Here is a 1,782-nt window from a genome sequence, read left to right as displayed (position 1 = left end):
GTCCACTTTTCTATAAAGTCCGGTCAGGTTGGTGAGGTGCAAACGCTAATTGACTTCTGACCTCTGGTCCTCCAAAGCTCGTCTGGGTTCGGTTTGAATGTGAACGCCAAGTGGACCGGAGACTGCTCCAACAGCAGGAAGTGGACTACAGGGCAAGGCATTCTGGGTAAATGCAACCAAAGCTAACATGCTAGCCTAGCGCTAGCAGCAGAAATAGCTCCTGGTCTTTAGACTAAAGACTAAAGAGAAATCCTTCAACCTCTAAAATCTGACGCCTCCATCTTGTTTCCATCTGGTGAAGAGGGAAGTTGCTCTCAGTGTCTTCAGAGGTTTTTGTGTCGTTTCCTTCAGTGGTTCTTGGTGCAGCGCCCCCACAGGCCAGGAGGGGAACAGGTTGCTCAAAGGCTTTGGTTGGTTTGAATCTCTTTCAAAATGCTTGCTATATTTAACCAAGTTTAATAATCAAGATAAAAGCTGATTTTGGTGCAAATGTGTTTCTACTTATTATATTAAAGTTTGCTTATAAAACAGCAAATATTTAGTATTATACTTACATTTTTTCCATTGTATGGAAATTATGTTGGTAATAATTTTACCCTAATTACAAATTTTTCTGTTCTGAAAGACCACATTTGTATCGTTCTTGAATTATATTTGGGACCGCACAAAATCAGTGTATGGGCCACAAATGGCCCCTGGGCCACAGTTTGGGCACCCTGATCTTAAGTGATTTTCCTCTCTGCTGATATATGAATTTATGCCGTTATTCATCAGTTTATGCAGTCAGGCATCCAAACCGCCTCACACTTCATGCAGAGATGCGGTTGCTGGTAATGAGCGGAAACTGGACTAAAACGCAGCTGGAGGCGGATTACCTGTCACACAAACACAAACTGAATGATTGGAGTCGTCTGGGAAGATACTGGTTTGTAAATGTGGGTGAATTTCAGATGGCCTGCGCTGGCAGCCGCCTCATCATGCGCCAGGCTGTCTGCAGGCGGCGGTTTGTGTCTTCCAGCGCGCTCAGGCATGCGGCGCAGTCAATAACATCTGTCAGACTCCAGCAGAAGAGTCGCAGACTGGCTGCCCTTTGTGTTCAGGTCATAAAACCTTCAATAAAATCTACTGGAAGGAAAACAAATCAATAAAAGCCTAATTGTGATGCTGTCCCGTCTCAGTACAGCCGCTCCTGCTCGGACACGAGTCGCCTACTGCGTTTGATGTGCCAATGGCTGAAGCTGCCACTCACCTACGGCCTTCAGGGAGGCGTACTTGTTCAGGTCGGCGTTCTGCTGCTGCTGCTGCTGTTCGTAGGCCTGAGCCAGCTGGCTGAGCGCCGGGTAGGGGTGCTGCGGGCCAACGCTGGAGCTGGCTGCCACATTGTTGTTCAGCTGGCCGCCTTCTGGACAAACACAGGACAGCACCATGTTAACATCAGGTTAGCACCAGATTAGCATCAGGTTAGCACCAGGTTAACACCAGGTTAACATCAGGTTAGCACCAGGTTAGCACCAGGTCAGCACCAGGTTAACATCAGGTTAGCACCAGGTTAACATCAGGTTAGCACAAGGTTAACATTAGGTTAGCATCAGGTTAACATCAGGTTAGCACCAGGTTAGCACCAGGTTAACATTAAGTTTAGCATCAGGTTAGCACCAGGTTAGCACAAGGTTAACATTAGGTTAGCACCAGTTAGCATGGCTTCATTCATCCTCGGTTCTCATGCCATCATTCTCCATCTGCAGCTCATTGTTCTGCTGAAACATGCTAGCCAGGAGCAGA

The 1,782-nt window shown here is 47.1% G+C and overlaps 1 protein-coding gene across 3 annotated transcripts in view; it reads right to left on the bottom strand.

Annotated features, from left to right (window-relative positions):
- LOC106942191 (protein shisa-9B-like) overlaps positions 1 to 1,442 on the bottom strand; it is an 18,011-nt gene extending 16,569 nt beyond the window's left edge. For all 3 annotated transcript variants that reach the window (XM_015025404.1, XM_015025403.1, XM_015025405.1), the window contains exon 1: positions 1,250 to 1,442. In XM_015025404.1, the coding sequence (XP_014880890.1) occupies positions 1,250 to 1,427 (178 nt within the window). In that variant the 5' untranslated portion in view covers positions 1,428 to 1,442. The remainder of the gene's footprint in view (positions 1 to 1,249) is intronic.
- Positions 1,443 to 1,782: the final 340 nt, after the last annotated feature.

Source organism: Poecilia latipinna, unplaced genomic scaffold (assembly GCF_001443285.1).
Source record: "Poecilia latipinna isolate Pla-1442-1.1 unplaced genomic scaffold, P_latipinna-1.0 Scaffold4098, whole genome shotgun sequence".
Lineage (NCBI taxonomy): Eukaryota > Metazoa > Chordata > Actinopteri > Cyprinodontiformes > Poeciliidae > Poecilia > Poecilia latipinna.
This window is presented reverse-complemented; position numbering and strand designations above follow the sequence as displayed.